Below are 23422 nucleotides of genomic sequence, written 5' to 3' on the forward strand. Positions count from 1 at the left end.
CGGCCCGCGCGCCCTGGCGGGGCCCGGCGGGCGGTGGGCGGGGCCGCGGCTCGCGCGGCGGAGAGCGGCGCGCCCCCTCCCCCAGGTCAGTGCTGGCGCGCGGCGGCGGCGGGAACCGCCTCGCCCCTCCCGCCGCGGCGGCGGCGGCGGGCGCGCGCGCGGGGCGGGGGCAGGGAGGGGTAGGAGGGCCGGGCCGGGCCGGCGGCGCAGCGGGCGCCCTTGGCGGCCCTGCGCGCCGGCCGGAGCTGCGGCGGGGGAGGGGTGCGCAGCCCCTCCCGGGGCAATCCCGGGGCGGCGGGGCCTGCCGCAGCGCCCGCGGGAGGGGTGTGGGCGAGCCGAGGCGGCCTCTCCCGCCCTTCCCGCCGGCTCCGGACCTGCCGCGGCGGGGAGGGCCCCGCCACGTTCCTCGCGAGGAGGGCACAGTTTCGGGGCGATCACGAGCCCTGCCCGCGGGTGTGAGGGGCGAATCCCAGCCCCTTGCCTCCCCCCAGCCCGGAATGCCCCTGTGGCGGCCGGAGCGGGGCGGCTGCCGGGCGGCCGCCTCCCGCCGCCGTGTTGAGGTCGCTGCGCGGGGCTGACGCAGCAGCGGCGGAGGCCGCGGACCGGGGGTGGGGGGGCCGGGCCCCCCGCGCGCTGGCGGCGCTGCCTTCCGCGCCCGCCAGGGGCGCCCGTGAGGCGCGCGGGGCGGGGGCGGCCCCCGCGGCCTCGCTCGGTGCCCGCGGGCGGGGCGGCCTCGCCTTCCCATTGGTGGGCTCGCTGCCCGCTGTGCCCGCCCCCTCCGGCGCGCAGCCAATGGGAGCGGAGCCCTCGCTCCGCTGCTCCCGCCCCCCGCGCTGCCGCAGGGGCGGGCCGGCCGCTGCTTTCCCTGGAGCTGAGGGCGGCGGGGCGGGGGAGGGAAGGGGCGGAGTGTCCCGGCAGCCGGGGCTGGCGGGCCCCGGGGCAGGCTGGAGGCGTCCGGACTGCGTGGGCTGGTCTGTGCCGGTCCGGTCAGCCCGCCGGCGGAGCGGGCCCGCCCTAGCCGTAGATATCGGTGGCTGTGCCGCAGCAAGCCGGGCCTTCTGGCTGGGAAAACAGCGGGCGTGGCTAAAGTGCCGTAGGCTGAAGAGACGATGGAAAATAAATCCCCGTTCCCTGCCTGCTGCTCGGAGTGGCGCCTCCTGCCCTGCTGTGGTCGCCTTTCGTCCCGGTTTCTTGGATTGCTGTGTTCCGCCCCTGCTGGCCTGGTGCCACTGGTGCCGCAGATCTGACGCTCAGGCCCTCCATGGAATTCAGTCGATATAATCTCTCTTCCCTTGCAACTTACTTGTAAGCCTGTAGAGTTGAGAAGTCATTCCTAGCATTACTGATCCGGGATGAGGTTTTGTTGGCTAGGAACGCCAGCAAAACCATTTTGAGTCTCTTTCTGCCACTTAGCACACATTGCTGAAGACTTTACCCCTTGCCCCAGCTCTCCAGCACCTGAGTTGCAGTTGCTGAATTTCTCTCAGCTCTTTTGTTTATCCAGGAGATACCAGGCCTTTAAAAAGGTGAATATGACTTGTCCTGGACAGGGTTGCTTTTTAAATACAGAACAAGTTTAAAATTAAAATAATAGTTTATCTCAGTAAGTATGCCAACAACAGGCTTTTAAATTGAGCAAAAATGTATGAGTGAAGAGCATGTAAAGATACAAAGTTAAGCGCAGTATCAGTTCACCTAGGTATCCTTGTAAGGATGTACAGGGTGCTTGTTCTACAGCACATGCTATGATTTGCTCTTTAAATAAAACGTTTACTTGCATTATTATGTTAAATGTATTTTTAGTATTAAAAATACTAAAAATACTCCTCAGCTTTTGAAAGATATTCTAAAATGGGCAGGTTTTTGAACTAGGCAGCTTAATGTCTTTTTGTTAATAACTTGCTGAGGATGGATTTTGTGTCATAAGGAAAATGTTCTTAAGAAAACCAGATGAGGCTAGAGAACTTGTCACTGAGGTTTTTTCAGCAAATGAAACACATCCACTGTGGTATTGAGTCTGTGAATATTTTTATTTTATTAGCTCACACAATGTAGTGTAAGTATAGAAAGGTTGCTCTTAGTCTGAGCTGCCAGCATAAGGACGCTGTTGTGTTTCAGGCTGCACGGTGGCTCTGCAGGCAGGCCTGCTGGTTCCTGTAGCACCAGGATGTACTGGCAGGAGCAAGGCTGTGAGTCGGCTCCATTCTCGCCGTGGTCAGGACAGATGGCTGGGGCTGGAACTGTGCTCAGCTGTCCATGGCACCGCAGCTGAGCTGATGCAGAGCTGTGTGTGTGTGTTGCAGGTGACATTCCCATACAATCATGTAGTAATCTAATGGTTGCTTTTATTATATATCACAATGATTCACAGCGTCTGATGTCCTCTTTATCGTGTATGCTTGCTTGCTCATAAGCAGTGGGATTACTGAAAGTGCAGGCTGCTGCACAGAATGAGCAGCCAAAGGAAAAGATGCCCTCTTGCATATTGACACAGCAACCAGTTCTATTTTTTCACCACTTGTTGCGACCACATAGTTGTGGCTTGATCTTAGAGTGTTTCCATAGGATCAAAAAAATCTTTTTATTCCCACCAATGTCATGTGCTGAGGAGTACTAACACATGCAAGAGTAGTATGGACCACCTTTTAGATAAGAGGGAAATAATAGTATTTATTCCCAAAATGTTGATGGATGATTTTATTTGTGTTTTTTTTAAATGCAGTTCAGAGGAAAGAAATGAGACGGAAACTTCTGCACCTTCAGATGAGATCTTTCCACGCTTTAACAACATTATGCCAATGCCAAAGCTTTAACAAAACTGGATATCTACTATTAAAGCTGGATAATGAAGTTGAAAGAACAGCTCACAGAACAGCAAAGTCTTGGGATTTGTATGCACTGAAACCTGCGTTCCCTTGGTTGACAAGTCAATGTGTGCAAGTCAGGAATTGGCATTTTCTCAAAGGATTTCTGTCCACTTTGGAAAGAAGTGTTTATTATCAGAGTGGGGAGGGTTTTTTCTTATCCTGGAGACATTTGGGTGTGACAATGATGGAAAACTACAGGCTCAATACAGAGTGGATCAAAAAGCTTAGGAACACATCATCAAGATTTTATGCAGTTGTATCAGCTGGTAAAACTGTCCCCAAACCCAATAACCAGCCAGTTAAGAGGCCACCAAAGGCACCAAGGACCAAGCAGCCATCCAGAACGAACCTGCCACTCTCAGACATGGAGGTGAGGTATAACATTTATAGTCTATGTGACACTAAGGGAGTGCATCAGTTTAATTTGCATTCAGATTTGGGTTTCGATGAACATTTTAATGAAATTAACATAATTACTTGGTGAGAAGGACTTAATTATTTGCACTAGTGTTGGAGCTTTGCAAATAGAAGCAAGCTTGATAGAAATTGGCATGTCTGGCATTTTGAAGGAAAATGGAAGCTTATTTGCAATGTGTTAACAAAAGTGAAGATGAGTGGTTATTATAAAGTGAAAAGGTGAGTTGCATTACAAACAGTTTTGACCAGTGCTTTCATATTACATTTTCTATTGAGAAAAAAAGCCTAGCTGTCAGAATAATTTAACTTGCTCTACATTTCCTTGTTTATCCAGACCTACCCAGTTTTAAGGTTTGACTCAAACAGAAACATAAATTGAAGTAAAATAGTATAAAGCTTATATTCAGATGGGAAATGAATGTGCAAGTGTAGCCTGTGTTACCTGAGAAAGATCATTCCATGTGTAGAAATAGCACCTTGATTATCAGACTCTGAGTGTACAAGGGAAATGCAACAACACACTGTTTTAGTTACAGTGAGGAAGAACAGTGCATATTTTTAGCCATATCTTGTTAAGATATCTCTTAACCAAGCCAGGCCTTTAGTACACTTCAATATAGAATTTCCATGGTGAATCCTGGTGTCAGATGTGTTACTGTTCTTGTCAGGCCAAAACAACCATGTTGTTACTAAAGCAGTATGATAGGTGAGACTAAAACAAGCACTGTGTCTTCAGAAATAGTTTCCATATTGCAAAATATACCTGTTACATGATCTACTAAATGTGAGCAGAGAAAATTTTTAGTGCTTGCCTTCTCATATCTAGGCTTATGATGAGTATTTTGTGTGGTAAGCAGGTGCATGCCATAGTGTAACATAAAGAAGTAGTTATAAACAATTTAGGTACCACTCATATTTTCATGTTGCTTTGAAAGAGAAAAATGAAAAATATTAGTCCTGAAACAGTGTGTAATGTTTCCAGCATTTTAGTTACAGTATAACATTACATTCAGAGTTTGATTCTTCTTGGTTTTGGGTGAAGTGACAACATTTTTGAGGCCTTTAAATGACAGCATAGAATGCAGTTTCTTTGTACGACATTTTCATATATATGTGCAAGTAACATGCAGTGCTATTTTTAATTTTTTCTGTTGTGAATGGAGAAATGGAGAAAATACTGCCTGATGCACTGAAATAATAATATACTTCCTGAGGAGGCTTTTGCATGGTAAAATGCTGCGCCAGAAATTACCTCTAGTGTAGCAAGCCTCAAGGCCATTGCCTTAGGGACATCTCCCTCCCATCTTTTCCTGCCTTTGGAAACAGCAGTTGCAGGTCCATTCCTGAGGTTCTCGGTTTGAGAACCCTGAGGATCTTTGGTGGTTTCTCTCTGGGAGGGCTTGATAGCTGACACCTTTCTTTTGCAGAGCAGTTGGTGAGTGAGGTCCTTCCCATCCTCCCCCGCACTGGTCTTCATGTGTTTTTACAGGCAGAGCGCAGGGCACCAGCAGTGATAAATCATACAACCAATTTTTCAGGATACATAGAGGATTTCCTTGGAAGCAGTTAAGTGGTTTAGTCAGTCCATCAGTGAGTGGTACCACTGCCTGCATAACCTGGTACAATCTGATGGCAGGAAAAGCCTCTGAGCTAACTCTTAGCATTTATGCTACAGCATATTATCTAGCATAGAAGTAGTTTGAAATTCAGGCATAGGTATAGTATTTACTACACTTTAGACAAAGATTGATTACTGTGATACGAGGACTGAAGTTCATCCTACAGTTTTCTTTCTTAAAAATTTTTGTATGCTAAAAGTGGAAGAGATGGACTAAGGGGAGGTATGATTCCATGAGCCTGTACAGTTGATGAGGGCTTGATGATACTAAAAATGAGTTGTCAGGATACTTAGCTGTCCTTAGGAGTAGCCATCCTGTGTGCTGCTCTGAATAGAATCTCAATAATGCTGTAGGCAGAAATGAGGGTGAATAGCCCGAGTTCCTTTCTAGCACCAGTACAGGTGCTGTATTCTTGGGTTTTTGAAGTTTGCAGATGAAAGTGATGTAGTAGAAAACATGGCATTAAGGTTGATCAGCCATTTAACATTTAATCTTTTAGGATTGAGTCACTGATTAGAGTAGATTTTTTTTGCCTGTATCTCCACCAGCACCCGTGGACATGTATTTTAGGTGTCTTAATCAGAAATTATGCCTAAACCAAATGTTCTCTGTCAAACAAGATTTTTGTAAATATGTAAGTGAAACAGTACATTGTAAAAAACAATCCCCAAACCCAAAAGTAGTTCATACCCAAAATGCTGTTTCAGGTATGTAGCTTAGTGGAAAACCTCTGGTAGTAACTAAATGAGAAATGTAGCCATTGGAACTAAAATTGCAGCTGTAAGACAAAAAGTCAATCCTGTAGTGCCTTGAAATGAAGAATTAAGTAATAAACTAAGGGAAACACAGAGCAAGATAAAGGTTTTCAGATTGTATACTAACTGCAAGATGAGAATTTGTTCCTTTAACTCTTGACAGAAGAGCTTCACAGCAGAGCATGTGTACTTAACCAAAAGGAGATTTTTGGAAGAATCTTCAGATTCAGATGTATAATTGGCACCGGTGATTTAGCGATTGAAAATGGATTTATGCAGTTGAAATTGTGATAATGAAATGTGATACTTCAAGGGAACTGAAAGTGGAGTTCTGTTCCACTGTTAATTCAACCTTTTAGCACAGTTGTGGGAATATGCCTACAAAAGTGCTCTCTGAATATTATAATTACTTTGAAAGCTTATTTTCTCCTAGTGGTTGCTGAATTAAGATTTTGTGTAAGCAAAGCTTTGGATGTGATAGTAGAACGTTGGTATTAAAAACGAAAAGTTCAAATGTGAGGTGGTGATTCAATGATTGGTGACAGCCCCCCTGCAGGGAGTAGATCCCCTCTTGAAGCCTTGATATTTGACAGTGTATGAGTGTTGCAAGAATGTGACTTAGATTTTTTGGTTTGAGTGTTTTGTGGGCCTAAATGCCTGCAGATGAGCACAGTTCTTTTGTTCATTTGTTGTTAGTTACATCCCCATTTGTATTAGTTACAAAAAGCTGGGAAGTGACTGATCCACACTGAGACATTGCTTTCTGGATATTTTCCACTACATTGTACTGAAAAACAATTTTGTAGCTCATACATGGTATCAGAAGAAATACACTTCAGATGAGTAGTAGAATTTGCAAATCAGTTTATTGTGACTTGTTTGATTAACCAAGAAAATCTCACATCTCCTTGCAAGTCAGCATCATTTTTCCATTTTCTTCTCTGAAAATGACATTTTAGTTGTTTAAGATTGTGGGATACCGGGACAAACTGGCCATGTGTACTGTTCCTCTGTGGTGTCAGGGGAGACCCCGTTAGTGCAGGATGCAGCTCAGGGCGGAGGGGCAGTGTAGATGTGCAGCGCCTGCAGCTGGCCTGGCAGGTCCGTGACTGTGCTGCAGTGGCTCAGCCCTGGCAGTAGCTTGGTGCATGGCAGAACACGATGTTTGTGGTTGGAGCTTCTGCTTGATAAACAGACTGGGGTAGTCAAACGACATTTATCTTTAAAACACGGTGTTTTAACTGCTATCAGGGGTGTCCTGCCTCTGGTTTCAGTGGTCAGCCAAGTATGTAGTAAGCCATGGGATGGGAGAGTAGCAGCAAGTGCAGCTCTACTGTTCAAGTATTTGATTGGCTTTCAGGAAAGAAGGGTTGTCTTTGTGGCTCTGCCATAGAGTTTTTTGTTGTGACTTCACTCTTGCCACCTGATTTATTCTCAGTGTGTGATTTGCTTTCCCACTTAACAAGGAGCAAGTACTCTTGTTAGTATATGTACACCAGGTGGAAATCATCAGGATTTCCACCAGGTGGAAATCACAGAACAATGCATAAATGAAAATTGTCACTCTCTTAATAAATTTGAAGCAAACAGTTGTCTTATTACTATCTTGCTTCTGCCATGCCCTAACTGAAATCTCTATTCCTTTGGCACAGAATCTGATGCAGTGCACAGCCTTTGCAACAGCAGATGAATATCATCTTGGTAATCTGTGTCATGACCTGACTTCACATGGATATGTTGAAATAACGAGTTTGCCTAGAGGTAGATTTTTGAAAAATATTAAATGCAATGTTATATCTTGGGAAATAAAATATGGGTGAGGGGTATAATTTTTGTAACTTTATGTATTCTTATTCTGATAATATCCTGGAATATATCATACTGCCTTTAAAATTATTGCTTTGCTTAAAGATTCTATTTGCCTAAAAGTCCCTACAACAAAACCTTTCAGAATAACAATCGTGAGCAGCTCTTGCTCTTACCTTATGATAAGTTTTCCCAACAATACAATTACATTAGAAGTATAGAAAAATTATATGCATGCATGAAAAAATGAAAAATAACTTGGGGAATTGACTGATACCGAGAATTTCTACAGATGTTCACTGAGTGTTAGTTTTTGAATGTTTTATTTTAATCTTTCAGTAGTGAGGTAGTGCAGTACATCAGCTGTTAAAGCAATTCTGTAGTTTGAAGTGCTGCATCTTCTTTCTGTACCTAGATTTCTGTTAATGTAAGTCACAGAGTTGGAGAGGAAGGCATGCAAAATAGAATCTTGCTAAGTGAAATGAAAAAGACACATAAGTTTTCAGTTCTAGTAAAGAGCATGCTGTTGATACTTCTTATTTATCAGGCCAAGTATATCCTAGCAATTGCTGAATGCTACACTTAAGTAGGCTTTAGCATAATAATTGATTCTGGTTTCTGTATGAAGTCTCTCTGCAGATAGGAGAAAGTATGGCTTGGAGATAGCCACAGTGTACTACAAAAGAAAAACAAATTGATCTTATTATAGCTTAAGGAACCTTATGCCCTGGAACAGCTGTGATTTTCATGTCAGTAGTAGAATGCCTTTTGAAAGAGCAGATTATATGAAACTAGGAGAAGCACTGGCAGTTCATGGGCATTTCAGTAGGGGTTATCAAAAGCCTGTCTGCCTCTGAAGTAATAATCTAAGTGCAGTAATGCTCCAGTGGCTCTCTTTCAAGCACAAGATTTACTAATGATTGTCTTATTCAGAAAGATGAACATGAAAGACAATACCCACTAGAATATAGTCTTCATGTTCTTTTGTAGTTTCATTGTATTTAAACTAACCCTGGTTTCACAGCTTTGGCATAGAAACTTTGTACAACCCCCAGCATGACCATGAATTAAATGTTAAACATTACTGTTGATGTTATTTTACCCTGGGAGTGTCGGTTTTGCCAATTCCTTTTATTTCTTCATGGTGTTTTTGACTCATAATGAGTACTGTTTATCAAAGGTTTGGAGGAAGTAATGATGAAAGGATATTGGATTGTGCTGGCAGATCTGAAGTGTTGTGATGGTTGGCATGTGCATTTAGCAGTGGTTGGTTACCAAGCCAAACACTGAATTTGGAAAGATAATTTTTAAAAATATTTCTGCATAGAAATCTAAAACAGCAGTTACGGTGTGAGTTTGTTGCTTTGTAGTGTTTTTCCAAAGCATTATTCTTGGTTTTGACCTCTTTAAAAACATTTTAGATGCAGATCCTGCACCTCCACTTAAAGTAGACCAAATTCTCTTCAACTGTGTGTGTTTTGGCTGGAGTGGATAAATAAAGATATGGCTGGTATTTGAAAAGGCAAATGAGAAAATGTAGACAAATGTTACTTCAATGATGAACTCAAATTTCACACCTAAAATTGCTCTAGTTATTCACCCAACGATGTGTTTCTAAACTGGACTAGCAAGTGGGAGGAAAGTCTTTAAGGGCTCATTCAGGCCAATTGTCTGGTCCCAATTCAGATATTGGCAAAAGTGTATCTGGTACTTGGTCATGTCTCTCTGCTGCCTCAGTCTACCTGGCCTCTATGGCCTGAGCTGTAAAGCAGAAGGTAGAATTTGTACACAAGCAGAAGTAACAACATTTGATACCCCATCACTTGACTTGTGATTTTCATAAAAAGGCATTTAAATTTTTAAGGCTTAGCTGTTAGGCCCTGCAAGATCTTTCTGAAGTCTTGTTTTAAATAGAAGTAGGGGGCTTTTCTGGTCTAGCTTCCACTAATGCTGCAACAAAATGAGTCAGCTGGTTTGAAACCACATCAGGAATTCTAAAATTTTATCTGTATTAGTGAGTGGCACAGTGGAGAAGATTTGTAGAAGAAAAATCGAACCCCTGTTTTGAGAACCCAGAAATACTTAAAAACTTTGAGAACCAAACAAAACTTGAACATTTTGTAAGTTTGGGTATATTCTACTTGGACTAGCTCTGGTCTAATCCTCTGTAACATATGCCCCCTTTAGTGGCTGGAGTACCACAAGAGCATTTTTTTTAGCTTCTCTTTCATTCTAATTTAATGCAAAAGTCCTCACATTTTATGTACTGTTGTGCAGTGCACAGCCAGTGTGGTAAGGGAGAGTGAGTGGGTGGAAGATTTGTTTCAAAAGCACACTTCTGATGTGCAGGGAAATGCAGGTGTAGGCTCTCCTGTCTTGAAGGTACACTCTTTCAAGTTTCTGACTGGCAAAGTCAGCACAATTTGAGTGCAGATTAATCCTTTAGTATATAGAAAATAAGAGCTTCCAGGCAAGCTCTATGGCTGGTAATTTCTCTGCAACTGTGCAAAACTTCCACAGTTCTCTTACATTGTATGTCCACTTCTGTATTCTGTTCCTGGTTATTTACAATGTCTGCACCAGTTTTCTCATGAAATGTGGAACTGGCTGATGTGTTAGTATGCAGCTGTCATGTTTAGAAATTTGACTAAATATTCAATTTTTTCACTTATTTTAAACCAGATGCTGCAAATGTTTTGGTGGTCAGTACTGCAAAATCTGCAAAAGAAGATGATCCCGGCATGATTTTTTTCTTCAGGTAAGGTATAAATCATGCTCAAAACATCATGTCATTAATAGTAATGGTATGAAGGAAGTAGCGCAGCTTGCTTGATCTTGCATTGTATTACCTCATGAAACTCAAGGAATAACTGTCTAGTCAGAATGATGAAAAAAAAAAAATCAGAATTATTTAAATGGTTGAAAAACACCTTCTCACGGTTTTTCACTGAAGTATGGTTTAAAAGCAAATAGTGTATAATTTCTGTGAAGATAGTTTTACGTTTTTTGAGTCAAAATGACAAAAATTGCCACTGTACAATTTGAGTATTCCTTTAAAATACATTTAAAACAGTGATTACACTCAGTTTTTCCTTGAATTCACAGGGAAGGGGCTGTTGTATTTTGGAATGTGGAAGAGAAAAGTGTAAGTAAAGTGAAACTTGGTTAAAACTGCATAAGCAGGTGTTTTGTCAGTCTCGCAAAGCTCAGCATGCTAGAGGTTTCTCTGGGAGACTGTTCTTTCTATGAAGGAAAGAAACTGATTCTTCTCCGATGAGTGCAAGGTTCTTGCCTGCTACTGCCCTCAAGTGTGTGGGCTGCTGATTCTTCACCTTTGAAATTCACCTACTTAAGACAAAAATCTGAAACCTTAATTTAGTGAGACTGACAAAAAGAATATTCTTGAAGTTCTACATCCTGAAAAAGTAGATCAGAAAAATCTACCTATGAATGGTTGTTTGAAAAGCACTAATATAACAGAAAATATGTTAGAAGAAAAGGATTATTCCATTCTGTTCCATTTAAGTCAGTTATTAAAGACTTATGTTTGTACAACTTTGAAAGAAAAAAAAAATTATAAGCAACTCATTAATACTGTTCTGTGTTTTTACCAGTCAGCAATTTTTCTGAAGGAATTTTTTTATGGTTGATATAATCATTAAATATGTTACTGACATGTTATATTGTGGTGATCTTTGCTGACCTAGAGGGGTATGTCAGAAGCATATCTATTCTAATGAATACATTTATACATTTAATACATTAAATACATTTAATGTTTTAAATGTATTTTTATTACTGTGGTTAAACTGGATTCTAGATACAAAAAGTATTGACCTTATCTGTAGACAGACTATATGAAATTAAATGGTGCATTAAATAGATGATATTGAGATGCATAGAATTTCACAGGAGGATTTTCATTGGGGTAAATGAAAACTCAGAGCAGTTGTTTCCAGATGTGAACAATTTCTGGATTCAAGTTCACTTCTTCTGTTTCAGAACTGAAATGTTCCTGATTTCCTGTATGTTTTGGGGGGTGTCAGTGAATCAGGTGTCCTACAAAAAGATACCAGTTCTCCCTTCCAACCTTGCCTGTTTGGCTGTAACTACACTACTTATTCACAAGTACTACTGAAGACCATCTGCTTTAATTCCTGATGATGTTTGAGTTGAACACCTTAGCCCAGGAGTACTCTGAAAACTCTCCTTTTGTTGTACAAGCTCAAATACCTTTGAAAATTTGATACCTTGTTTTTCCTGGTCAATACTAGTATCAGTAGTTGGTCACTTGCTAGCTGTATTTGTAAAATAAGGAGGAAAAATGCCTCTTTTTGTTTATAAAAATCATAGTCAAAGCTTTAACTGCCAAACAACTTGCTCAAATACAGGAAGTATTTTTATGGACATGCTTTAATGAACTGAGATGAAAGAGGAAAAGCCCCAAACTGGTCTGTAGAACAGAAACTGAAAGCAATTCAGTAAAACAGAATGTAGAGTGTCACTGCAAATGGCCAAAGTACCCCAGAATGACTAGTAGGAGAAAAAAACTATTTTAAATTAACAGACGTTTAACAAAAGAAGTAACAAATACAGACTGATCACAAAAAGTGACTTAAAATACAAAATAGCAATTTCAAATACCTGAGTAGGAAGGTTGTACAGCAGCTTCCTTCCCAGAATAGCAAGGGCAAAAAGAAAAACCAGCTCTGAGGTTTTTTAAAAGGAAACTCTGACGTAAGTGCCTGTAATAGCAAGAGTTTGTAGCTAGTGACTCCAGAACATCTCTTCTGATTAGTTTTACTGTATCACAACTAGTCCCTTCTATAAAATTAGGCTGGGCCTAGAAGCAATGTGGGGTTTGCACTGCTGAACTGTCCCTGGACACTGCTGTTTGGCTGAGGTGACTGGCCTCAGAGCAGACGCTTCATATGTTTTCATACCCTTTTTTTTCACAAGACTTGAATTATATGGCAAGTCTTAGTCATGCTAATATTGAATTCAGGATTATGAAAGGAGCAGTTTCAGCAGTACAGTTGAGGGGTTTTTTTTCAGTGAAAAATGTTACATAGATAGTATCACCTAAATTCTTGAAAGCAATGAAGAAAGCTAGCAGTGCAAAGAAAATCTCTCTTGCTGGTGATCCAACAGATTTTTTTAGAGTACTTAACCTGGAAAATATGCTTTATGAAAGATTTATAGGGTACAGTTTTGTGATAAATGATGAACTATGATCTTTTATTTTAAAAAGAGAGTGCTTTTAAGTATGACTTAGTAGAAGATTGAGCTCTAAAGAATTTAGGCATCAAAAGTGTTTTGTGGTTTTCTGGTTTGGTTTTTTATTAGCTGTTGTGTAGCTAAATGCCTTTTAAAAACTTAGAGGTGAGTGGGTTTTTTTAGTTCAGAATTTGTTCTAATTACAGATGATTTTTTTGAGGGGAGCCGTGTAGCATATAAAAAGGAAGAAGGATGAGAGATCCTAAGTTAGGTGTCAAAAGGAGAAAGTTTTGTGAGAGAAAAGGGCTCTTTCTTCCTGCATCAGGTTTTAGTGTGCTGGAGAATAAAGGAGCAGTGAGATTACTTCTGCAAGTAAAATTGCACATTTAACTACTTACAGGGATGAATGTGGCAGCTGAAACAGTTTTTCCAGATTTTTGTAGTGGTAAAGGGTTTCTGTAATACAGCTGACCTCTGGTAGCTGAAACAAGACTACTGATTTCAGCAGCAATCAAAAACAAAACTACTGATTTAGCAGCAAACTAGCAATTTTATCAGCAGCAACCACCTAATCTACTTCTAAAGATTCATTCCCACATTCAGACATCTGCCAAAATCTAGTAAGCTCATTGTTATAATACTGAATACATCCACGTTGTCCTTACTATTGCTGTGGTTAATCCTTACCCTGTCCCATGTGTGCACGTATAAAATGACATTTCCGTTTTCCCAGATTCCTTGCGGTTGTTTATAGCAACAAATTCTTCTCAAACCACAACTAGTTTCAGAAGTAAACTGTGTTAATAAGAACTTAATTATTTAGCACACCTCTCAATTGTTAGGTTAATAACTTCAGCATGAAGGTTGCATTCATCAGCCTGCCCCATGCAAATTCTTTGCAGAGTGATAGTTTACTGCATGGTAACTATTGCTGCAATTGTCTCCTTCTTAGATGAAGAATATTATGCGAGTCCTAGAGCAGCACGAAATTCAGCCATATGAAGTTGCACTGGTCCATTGGGAAAATGAAGAGCTGAACTATAGAATAGGAGAGTAAGTATCTTGAGGCATTCTGTATATAAAAGCTAACAGACACCTAAAAAAAAATCAAGCAAAAGTAATTCAGCTAGTAAAAATATACCTGTCCTTACTTTTTTTGCAAATGAGTAAAATAAAGAAAGAAATATTTATTGACTGAGATTTATAGTTTTCTGTCTTGGTAAACTTGCAGGTAGTGACCTTTGTGATTTGCTTATATGATAGATCTTGTAAATAAGAAGCTCCCTGCCCACACAACTCTTCAGCAATCCCAAACAGAAACTATGTATGTCACAGCAAAAAAACTAATAAGCATTATTGAGATGAGTTTGATCTTGAAGAGGATGCTCTATAAGCTTTCTCCATGTCCTTGAGATTCATATACAAAGATGTAATTTCTATATACTTAATTTAGTAGGAAAGTTACAGCTTGATTATTGTGTAATTATAAACCTGGCAGGTTATCTTTCCTTGTTAAATAATGTTTTTTCATCATGGAATGAAAATTATCTCTACAGAAATATTTCAAAATGAGAATTATTATATATATGACCTGTAATTTTCCAACAGCACACAAAAGCAACCCCTAGACAGGACACTTTTAATGCTAGGAACTGAATGAATAATGCTCAGCTTATTTAAAGTAACTTGATAAGGAGACAGGTGTTTGGTTTTTCCTGACCATTTCAAAACTGCATGTACTATTTAGTTGAGTAATTTGCGATTCTTGACATGCTTCATTTTGCTTATGTGTGTTTCATAGTGAGATTGACATGAAAAATTGAACAAGTCTTTTGTCCCCTTTTCTTTGCTCCTTGCCCCCTATGCAATAGAGGTTTTAGGGAAAGTAACATCATAGTGGGGAATGAGTAAGGTTGATAAGAGTGAAAGAGGAAAATGAAAACAGAAAGATAGCAGGAGAGGGGAGAGGCTGGCATCCCACTTACTCTGAACAATCTGTCTGTATGCAGCAATGCTATAGTTACTATCACAATTTGCTGCACTTGCATTTACACTTAGAAAATTTGACTGAGGAACTAATTTTCAGTGATTTGTTGTGAATATCATCAGGTTGAACATGAGTAAAATGCAAGGATGGGGATGATACCATACAGACGTGGCATGCCTTATCTAAATAAACAACCAGCCTTTCTTGCACTGTCCAGTATTCTTTAAATGTTCCTATGCTGGTGGCTTGATCAATGAGGATGCTTCAATCTTGTCTTAACAGAGGTCAGTCAAAACTTCATAAAGGACAAATCTTGTTAAATTCAGAGCTGGATAGTGATGAAGTTGTTCTGCAGAAATTTGCCTTTTCAAATGCTCTTTGTCTTTCTGGTAAGTTAATATTGTTCATACTATGCAGTCTATGCTACAGATTTTGTGAAATGTCATTAAAAGTGGGACTTGTACAGTGACAGGCTAGAAAAAACTTTGTTTAGACAAACTGTGTAAAGAGTGATTGCACTCCAGATTGAGAGAATTTGTTTTCAGTGCTTTTACTGTGTTTTCTGTAAATTGGAATTGCCTTATTCAATGGAAAACATTTTAAAGCTGAAAAAAGCACATTAACAAACATACTTTGCAAAAAATACACATTCTACTGAGCATCCTGTTCCTCACCTTTAAGAACTATCCTAGGATAGCAATGAATGTAGAGTTCAGTATTAGAAACCTCTCAGTAATCTTGGGTAATTCATACTGACATAATTTCCTCTGACAGAAAAAGCTAGATGCCAGCTAAAGAAGTGATACAGGGCAGGTATTCCCAGCTGGGGAGGTGTATCAGTAACACATATGTGGACCAGAGTCATAGATAATGGTTTGCAGGCTTATTAGCCATGGTAGCAGACAGTGGGAGGCACTGTGAAGAAGTCAGGCTCACCTCACCAGTCATCTTGCTGCTTGAGCAAATAACATCTGTCTACTGCTTCAGACCTTGAATGATGGAGGGCGTGGGAGTTAGGAACCAGCATCAGTAAGGCTGCCCTCAAAAACACCTTTAAGGGAAGTCTGGTCTGTCTGCCTCTACTGCCTTTAGGGTAAATTCCAGTAGTATTTTGGGCAAGTGCACCTTTACACAGGAGAGAAACAGAATGCACATTTTTAAGTGCTACACCATTTCATCAAGGAGTGCAGTGTAAGTAAATGGTTCCTGACTATTGAAGGAAGAGCTGTTGAGAAAAAAGCATATTGTTCTCTATGGTTTTCTTATTCATAAAGGCATTGTATGGAAGAGTAGTGCCTCCTAAAAGGGAGCAAGGGATTTATTCCCAGGAGATGAAGTTCAGTAAAAATAAAGGATACAAGTATAGTCCCTAGTCAAATTTCTGAGCAGCAGAAGCCAGCCTCTATCAAATAACAGGTGACAGATTAAATGCTTACTGGCTGTTGTTTTTTTCAGGGGCTAAATTTAAAGTAATTTAAGTCAGTGACTTGGATTAGGCCTCTGTATTCAAAAGATGAGTGTGCAAAATGCTCAGCATTGGGTTTACTGTCAGTATCCTAACCAGATGATACTATTGATTACAACCACAAAAGAGTTCATTTTGACAATTAAATCTTCCCTGATTAAATTGTTCAGATTGAATGGGGTTAATTTTTGATCTGTTGCTACTTCTTTCTTGTCTGGGAATCTGTGGACTAAAGAACCCAAGTTAAACTATCATCTTGTAGAAACATTTTACTAGGTTCAGGCTGAGGCATAGCAGAATTTGTGTTGCCAGTGTCAGTGCTGAATTCAAGCTTCCATAGAACAGAAATTAGTATCTTCAGTAACAGTACACTCACCTAAATCAAAATGGGAGATTGCTCAAGTTTGGATTGAACTTCAGCAGGAACAGGTGGTGTGTTGATACAGGCTAACTTGTGGTTGGAGCACAGTGCATCAGTACTGCACAAATGGAGAATGAGAGCTGTGCAGGACACTAGAAATGCAATGGAGGCTCTTGAGGTACCACATTAAATCAGCCTGACCCCAACATAGTTCATCATCTCCAGCCTCCTTGGAATGTAATTTCTGGAGGCTCACACATACAGTGGAGCACTTGAACACAACTTCTGAGCTCAAGCAGAAACTCTGCAGGATCTGAACTGATCACTTGGAGAAGAAAGCTGCGCTCATGGTGAAGCTGGATCTGTGTGCAAAGCTGTGTCAGTGCCCAGCCCAGATCTGCCCATTGGTACATGAACAATGATTGTATAGTACAAAGTGTAACTTGCTGCAAGTAATGTCTGTAAGCATCAACATGTCCTGAAGTAGCCTGTTGGCAGATTTAAACTTAGAATTACTTGAAAGCATATGCACTTCTCACAGTCTTCTGCTTTGTCTCTGTGTTGCAGTGAAGCTGGCTATTTGGGAATCATTACTGGATAACTTTGTGGAATCTATCCAGTCAATTCCTGAGGTGAGGTCTTGTTCCCCTTCTTTTCTCCTGTGTTTTGTAAAAGGTCAATCCATATGTAGCTGAGGATAGGGAAAAAGCAATTTAATGTTGAACACATTTGGTCGTAAATCCATCAGTATAGAGAAGCTCAGAGTACCTACAAAGTGATTGGACAAGACATCATCAGCTTTTAAAGGGCCGGGAGTGTGGTTCTGCATTGTAATAATGTTTCCCATGTTGTGCTACTGGTGAAAGGTATGTGTAACAGGACAAGCAGCATTTAAAAACCTGGTGAAACACAGTGTGTGCTAACTTGGGCTGAAAATAATGTGTTTTCACTTGAATATAATGAGTTTGAGTGAATTACTTAAAGGTTTTTCATGAGACGTAATTAGAGTAAAAAGCCCATATGATGTTGTATATAAAATTGAGATTTGTAGGATTCAAAAGAGAAAACATTGGTTTTATTACTTTTATATGAAGGAAATAAATGGTAATACATTGATTGTTATAAGGAGAAAGTCTGTAAAAAGGCTGAAGAGTGGGAAGGTAAAAGAGCACTGTCATGACTTTAAAAACAGCAGGAAGAACAAATAATCTCTTGTTCAGGAAATCACTTACAGAAAATGCCCCAGTATTTCTGTAGCTACTGATGACATACTCAGTGATTTCTTGAGAAGCCTGGATGAACCAGTTGCACAGTGATATTCTTAGAAAGCCAGAGAAGCAAGGCACTAAGCAAACAAAACTAAAATATTAGTAAGTACAGTATGCATTTAGATTCTAAGATACTTCAGGCTGTAAAACTCTGGACTTCTTAACTACTAATACATGTTACTTGATCAAGCAGTGAAGAACTTCCTACTTTTCAGATTCTAAAGTCACGAAGGAAGGTAAAACTCTCTCATGCAGATGTGATGCAGAAAATTGGAGAACTCTTCGCACTAAGGTAACTTCTTTGGTTACACCTAAGACATTGCATTACACAGAATGTAAAAGTTACATTGTGCAGGATACAAAGAGGTGAATGCATACTAAATAGAGCAGGGTGAGACACAGTGGGAGAATTCTTTATTTTGAGTGGAGTCTGTGTGCTTTTTACATTAGTAAGGGGACTGGCTCACCACTCACACTGGCATTTCAACTGCAGGCATTAAGCAGGCAGTATATGATAAATGACCAAATACCACACCCTTTTCCCTTCCTGAGTCCAGCAACACGTGTTTAAACTAGTAATTGCAGTAGATACTACAGCATGTAAATGATACCAGGAGAAAGGTGGGTAGGTGTATTTCTGTTAACTACAGCCTAGAGTTGTTAAAAATCATTTGTGAGTTCTGTTCTTCTCTTGACTTGCTCAGAAACCATTGCTGAGTCATTGTATTTAATGTTTTTTCTCCCTCAAGTGAAATTTGGCCTTTGACAATACAGACCATTACACCATTACATTAAAAAAAAAAAAATAGAAAAAGGAGAAAATCCCTTTTCTCCAAACTCTCCAAGGTAAAATTAAAAAACAATTCCTGCTTCAAATGCTGGAGTAGTTGAAGGACTGATCAGTTATCAACAGTGACATTCCAGGTACCTAAAGGTTTATGTTATCAATACATTGACGGCAGGAGAGGTTAGCTTTTAGCCTTTATGATGCTTAGACCATTGCCTGATTTTGAGGGGTGTGCTGCTCTAACATATCCAGCATGCAGTACCAGTGACATTTAGGAGTTCTGTATTGTAATTTTGTGTACTGCTTCAGTGAGCTGTCAGCATAGTCAGGGACCTCGCTACAGTTTTCAAAAATTAAGGAAGGTGACATGTTGAGGAGGCAGTGATGGCATAAGGAAAAAGTCATTTATGTTCAAAGGAGTTCAACAGTAGAGTATTCCCAGAAAAGTTTCAGGAGATGTGACCAATTTTAAATGATCACTCCAATTGTATTTTTACTATGAAAGGAGATTCTTTTCATATTGTATATAGAATTACAGGAAAATTGTCTTATTTCATTTAACTGCATGTAAATATTTGCTCCTATATTCACCAAGAGGAAGCCTGAGCTACAGTAGTACCCATTCTTTTTAGACACCGTATTAATCTGAGCTCAGACCTGCTAATAACACCAGACTTCTACTGGGATAGAGAAAAACTGGAAGAGCTTTATGACAAGACTTGCCAGTTTCTCAACATTAATCGCAGAGTTAAGGTGAGTGAGTGTCTTACTGTTGTGAGAATCTTCCATGGTCAGATCAGTTGTCTTCTGCTCAGCAGGGTCACAGATTGCTCTGTGAATGTGCTTTAATTGCAAAGGGAATAAATAATAAGATATTATACACTCTCCCCTTTTCCTGGTATTATTAGCCCATTCACACCTTTACCTGGTTTAGGTTAACCTGCCTCACATGAATGGTGTATTTCTTGAGCCACTAAATTAGGCTTTAAATAGTTAGAACTGAGAAGTGGATTCTTCTTACTGACATGATCATTCACATCAGTTCTTGAAGGGTGACATGTTTACTGCTGAACCAAAATAAGCAGCATGAAAACTACCTGTCCTGGTGGTACAGCAATCATAAATAATTGATTTTGAGGCATTCCAGAAAGCTGTATCTTCTTTTGCTTATGTCTGTTTTCTTGAGCAGGTATCACCCAGAAACACTTCAATATCTGTACATGCATATCTAAATTTATATTCTTTTGGGGAACCCATTGAAATAACAGGTTCATTTATACTGGAGCTTCTGTTGCTTGTACAGAATTTTCTGTTCTATTAATTTTCTATTGTATTTTGCAGAGGTGTTAACCCATTTCTAGTTCTATGGAGTATGTTTCCCTATTTAGTGATCTCTTCCATTTCTGGAGTCCAGATTTGTGATGTCTGTAATGGTTTGTAGGTAATGAATGAAAAGCTTCAGCACTGCATGGAGCTGACAGACCTAATGCGAAATCACCTGAATGAAAAGCATGCACTGCGCCTTGAGTGGATGATAGTAATACTAATCACCATAGAGGTTGGTGGGGCTTTTTTCAACATTAAGAACATAAGTGCAGTTTCTGTGCTTCATACTTTGAGAATTAAGATCACTGTTATTAATGTGATGTACACGGGGATTAATATTTGTACCAACTTTCAAATAGCAGCTACAGTTACTTTTCAGATTATCTGATTTATAGTGTAAACTGGTTTAAAGATTTTTAAATAAAATAAAAATTCATATCAATTTGTTTGCTGCTCCACAGGTTCTGTTTGAACTTGCAAGGGTAGTTTTCTGATGACAGAACAAACACAGGAAGAAGAAAACAGACAAAACAATAGAGAACACAAGGCTTGGAAAACTCCAATCATCTGCTTCTGAAGAATCATGAAATTGTATCTCTTGATAAATCTCTAAATCTTCTGCTCAAATAAAAAAAAAATTAAAAATCAGTCTGTGAACATTATTCACAACCACTGTACTAATAATCTTAGGGCTTAACCTATGGATGAATCTCATCTGTGCTGACTGTGAAAAACTTTACTGCTTTCTCCGTTAACAGTTAAAATTATGCTGAATCAATTGCTGCTTTGTGTATTTCTGATTTATGTTTCCCGTCATGTTTATCAGCTCACTCTTGGAGAGCTGCAACACTGTCCCAAGCGTGGAGATGGCATTACTATTTGCTCTCCTGGCATGATTTTAATGTACGTGGCAGATATATTTAATGTTATGTTCCATTCCATCAGAAAGTGGTGTTTTGTATACTTGAATGGGAATACATTTATTGAGAGGTAGTACTATTTCCATTCTTCTTTTACATTTAGTACTGATATAGAAGGGGAATTAGTTGATCCCAGAGGTCACAGGAACCTGTAGCAAAAATGGTAAAATAAAGAAAGCATAAGGTGGACAGAGAAATTCTGTGAAACTATCTGATTTTCATCAGTGTAAGTTGCAAGGAGTGAGTTAGTGTAGGTGAGATGTCTTAATTATCCTCTCAGGTAAAAGTTTCTTCTTTTTTATTTTTAATCTATTCCTAGTCCACAGAGTGTTACTTATTCATGAGAGGATGAACGGATTTTTTTTCCTAGCAACTTCTTTTTGTAAATGTATTTTCAGAAACTGGTACACAACTGCTGTTTTATCACCTGTTTCAAATACACTTTAGTACAGTGTAGTGAATAAGGAACAGAACCTAAAGATTCTGTTAAAAGACTCTGGAGCATCATTAACAAGCCATGATGACTAAGTCTGGCTAAAAATGCAACTACAATTGCAGTACCTTACTGTTCTCTCTTCACCCAAGAGCATTATTTCTGAGTGCAATACTGGCCTCCTGTTGAATACATCAAACAGTCATAATGGAGAAAAGAATAGAGTCAAGCACACCTAGCAAAAACATCTGACTGCAAACTCATCCTTTTGCTATAAATTACAGTACAGTGCCATGGGTGTCTCTGAAGCAGCTGCTGCTCTTAAGTGTAGGCTTTCTCCACTGGAATCAGAACAGATTGTGGCTGGAGGTCTTGGTTCTGGAATAGCTCAAGTTCCTCTTCTCTGAACTGAGAAGGTCTGAACAGTGAGGCCCTGCTCAGGCAGGTGAATTGGTGAGAACAGCTTGGTGACAAATACTTGTCATTGCAGAACTGTTCTGAATCAGTAGCCTAGCTTACAAAGTGTTGAGAAACAGAACATGACATCTTTTGTGCAGCAGGAAAACTTAGTAAGCACCACTTAATTCCAATAACAGAAAATTAGGTTACATTTTAATTCTAATTTTTCCAGCAAATATTTTTCAGACTTCTCCCTCCCCCCTCTTTGAGGTAATACTTGCAACTCAAGGACATTACTTCCTATTCATCTCACATTTAATGTTTCAGTATTTCAACTAAATTGCTAAAATGTAGATATGCAGACCAACTGCAACATGAAGAAAAGTGGTTTTAACAAAGTAATTTGAGGACTTCTAAATGCTCTTTAAAAGCATAAAGTGTCTAGGCTTGATTATCTGAAGTATTCTATCTCAGGACTTTAAGACTTACAAACACCTCAAAACAAAAAAAGCACAGTTACTTTTGAAACTGTAAATCACTTCATTCTGGCACATAAAATCACAGGCATAAAGTCATACTGTACTTCTTGCCAAGACCCCGACCCTGTTTACTCCACCAAGTGGCTGGTCATAGTTTAAAAAAACCCAAAAGCTTCAGTTAAGCCTTAGCAGACCTTTAAAACTTTGTATCCATTTTTTTTTCATGGTGTACACTGGAAGCTGCACCCACACATGAGGGGTTTTTGTATTAGCCAACTCCATAGAGAATTCTCTTGCTATATTACATGTAGAGAACCAAGCTGGGAATTGAGTTCACCAAGAATGTAATTTGAGCTTTCACTGCACAGTATACCAGGGAGTAGAGCCCTCTGCGACAACACAGTACATGGGAAACTCTCCCTGCCTGCAGTCCCTGTTTCTGCTTCAAGCCAGAGATCCCCTGGGGAGCCTGTGCATGTGTACATATGGCCTGACCAGGAGGAAGTTTTATGGCACAGGCAGGATGAGACTCAAGCTCCAGAAGCAACACAAAACTGCCTTATTTGTGAGAACACACTCATCTTTCGCCTACCTCACCCACCTGATGCTCTCCGGTGTAACTGAAAACAACCATTGTCACTACAGTTTGCACAGTTTGAGTCTTCATCAAAATGAGTCTAACTAGTAAGGGTCATTTGAGGGGAAAAAAATGCAATAGCAATAAATACAGAATATGCAAGGAAAACAAGAGAGGAATCCTAATACCCAGAATTCTGAGATTTTAACCTTTTTTAAAAAATTAAGATTGAACGGTAAAAGTCTGTTCATACGGAGCCTTGCTAGACCATTCTTTATAAGGATCCCAACTGTGCTAACTGCTTCTATCTGTGCTTTTTCTGTCAGATAAGGTAAAGGATAACTTATACATCATTTTCTTTGGCAGATCTGCTGGGAAGTTGTCACAAGAGTAGCTATTTGTAAAACAGCAAAGAATGCTGAGGGCTGTGACTCGATTCCAGACCTGTTTTTCTGGGGTGACAGCACTCATGGGTCTAGAGTCAATCTCTGCTCTCTGCTGCGCTGTTCACATCAGCTCTGCTTGCTGGATGCATACTCACACTTCCCTGGAGCTCTGTCATTGAGAACTGCTTCATCTGGAACACCTCACCTGCATGGGCATTAAAAATGCACCTGAGAACCACTGCAGTTTGAATCTCTTTTTTTTTTTCTAAGGAAAACAACACATGCAAGTATACATATATTGCTATAGCTTTATAGTCAAGCTCCACTAAAAACGTCACTCCAGCCAAGAGGAC

The 23422-nt window shown here is 40.0% G+C and overlaps 1 protein-coding gene across 1 annotated transcript; it reads left to right on the top strand.

Annotated features, from left to right (window-relative positions):
• The first annotated feature begins 15 nt into the window (after nucleotides 1–15).
• On the top strand, nucleotides 16–20653 carry RMND1 (required for meiotic nuclear division 1 homolog). Its single transcript, XM_021540607.2, has 12 exons — nucleotides 16–85; nucleotides 2723–3237; nucleotides 7311–7419; nucleotides 10147–10222; nucleotides 10570–10609; nucleotides 13634–13734; nucleotides 14951–15057; nucleotides 17062–17126; nucleotides 17978–18054; nucleotides 19182–19302; nucleotides 19991–20107; nucleotides 20337–20653. The coding sequence occupies exons 2-12, from the start codon at nucleotides 2737–2739 to the stop codon at nucleotides 20367–20369; spliced, it is 1347 nt and encodes a 448-aa protein (XP_021396282.1). The 5' UTR covers nucleotides 16–85; nucleotides 2723–2736; the 3' UTR covers nucleotides 20370–20653.
• The last annotated feature ends 2769 nt before the right edge of the window (nucleotides 20654–23422 follow it).

Source organism: Lonchura striata, chromosome 3 (genome assembly GCF_046129695.1).
Source record: "Lonchura striata isolate bLonStr1 chromosome 3, bLonStr1.mat, whole genome shotgun sequence".
In the NCBI taxonomy this organism is placed as follows: Eukaryota; Metazoa; Chordata; class Aves; order Passeriformes; family Estrildidae; genus Lonchura; species Lonchura striata.